The 1,527-nt window shown below is 46.9% G+C and overlaps 1 protein-coding gene across 1 annotated transcript; it reads left to right on the top strand.

The window, feature by feature from the left end:
* Positions 1-806: 806 nt before the first annotated feature.
* Positions 807-1,302, top strand: Pmar_PMAR008536 (Myoglobin, putative; the record flags this gene model as incomplete). Its single annotated transcript, XM_002776900.1, has 2 exons — positions 807-1,170; positions 1,217-1,302. The coding sequence occupies 2 exons, from the start codon at positions 807-809 to the stop codon at positions 1,300-1,302; spliced, it is 450 nt and encodes a 149-aa protein (XP_002776946.1).
* Between the last annotated feature and the right edge of the window lie 225 nt (positions 1,303-1,527).

Genomic DNA, 1,527 nt, shown 5'->3' with positions numbered 1-1,527 from the left:
TCGTCCGTAGTGCATCCTGATCTCCGAAAGCATGACACCAAGCGGGCGCAACAGTTAGCAAATGTGAAACCCATGTAAGTCTAGTCATGCGTTCGCTGCATAACTCATAGCACGAATATAGTCATTTCGACGATGGTTGGATGTTTTTAGATATGAACGGATTGGCGGGGAGCCAGCGATCACCAAACTGATCGATATAGTTTACGATAAGGCCATGGTTGATACATGTCTACGTAGCTTCTTTGAGAAGAACAAAGCTAAGGTGTCTTCCATTAAGAAGAAAATGATTCAGTTTCTCTGTGGAATAACTGGTGACTCCATCTAGCGTAACCCCTAGGACGATTCTTATTCGTGGCAGGCGGCCCATCGAGTTATGATGCGAACGACATGCGACCAGCGCACTACAACATGAACATCACGGATTACCATTTTGGGGCGATGTTGCAACTGATCAAGGAGACCTCGCTACGGGAGTTGGACTTAAAACGGAGTGGGTTGTTGTCTAGCAGTATAGGACCGGGTGTACTGGGCTCTCGGTGGTGCAGGTGATTCTCGTGAACTCATGAAACTACTTCAGCCGGTGCGGCCAATGGTCACTACGGGCTACGGCGTGAGGAGGGAGATAGCGTTGAAGAATCTATCGCTGGGCAAAGACCAGTTGTATAGGAAGTAAGCTAATCGTTGAATCGACTGGATTCACTGACGATGAGCATGCAGCTATAGAAAGTTCATTCCCGAGTAGATTTCAATGAGAATGTTGAGATTATGCAAACCTAGTTGTTGAAATACAGTGAGCGGTCTCGAATATGTTGATTCAACTCAGGCTAGGAGGCGAGAAGGGCATTCGAGAGACTCTGAATATTCTGTATCAAATCGTCACTACCGATACGCGAATCAAAGAGTTCTTCGACGATAAGAAAATCAAGAAGATAAAAGAAGGTCAAACGAAGTACTTCATTGAAATGTTTGGAGGTCCGAAGAAATCCACCACCCGTGAGCTCTATGCAATTCACGAAACGCTCGGCATCAACGATTTCCATTTTGACGCTTTTATCGGCGACTTCCAGCGAGCTATGCTGGGCACTGGTATTGACGAGGTAGTCATGGATGAGGTAATGATTACCATCGAGCAAGTACGACCACAAGTGATGGGACGAAAGACTGTCGAAGGTAAGCGGAAGAATCGTGGGAGACTTTCAGAGGGAACCATATTTAGTTGCTGGTGTAATGAAGAACGGCAAGTCCCTGTTGATGAGGTTAGGTGGCGATATGAACTTGGAGTCTCTCGTTGAGAATATGTAGTCCCCTTGAGAAGGTCTCTGGTAGAAAACGATACGTGCAGGTACGACCGTGCCGTAGTGGACTCGCGGGTCCAATTCTTCTTCAATAGAGACAAGGCAACTCAGAGAAGGATTCGTATGCGAATGTAGCCGTAGATTGAACTCTCGGCAGTGATGGGAGCACGGCTTGTAGGTACCAGTATCTCAGCGGAGCATTTGGAGGCCCGATACAATATGATCCAGCTAA

Source organism: Perkinsus marinus, assembly GCF_000006405.1.
Source record: "Perkinsus marinus ATCC 50983 genomic scaffold scf_1104296952874, whole genome shotgun sequence".
Taxonomy (NCBI): Eukaryota; Perkinsozoa; order Perkinsida; family Perkinsidae; genus Perkinsus; species Perkinsus marinus.
This window is presented reverse-complemented; position numbering and strand designations above follow the sequence as displayed.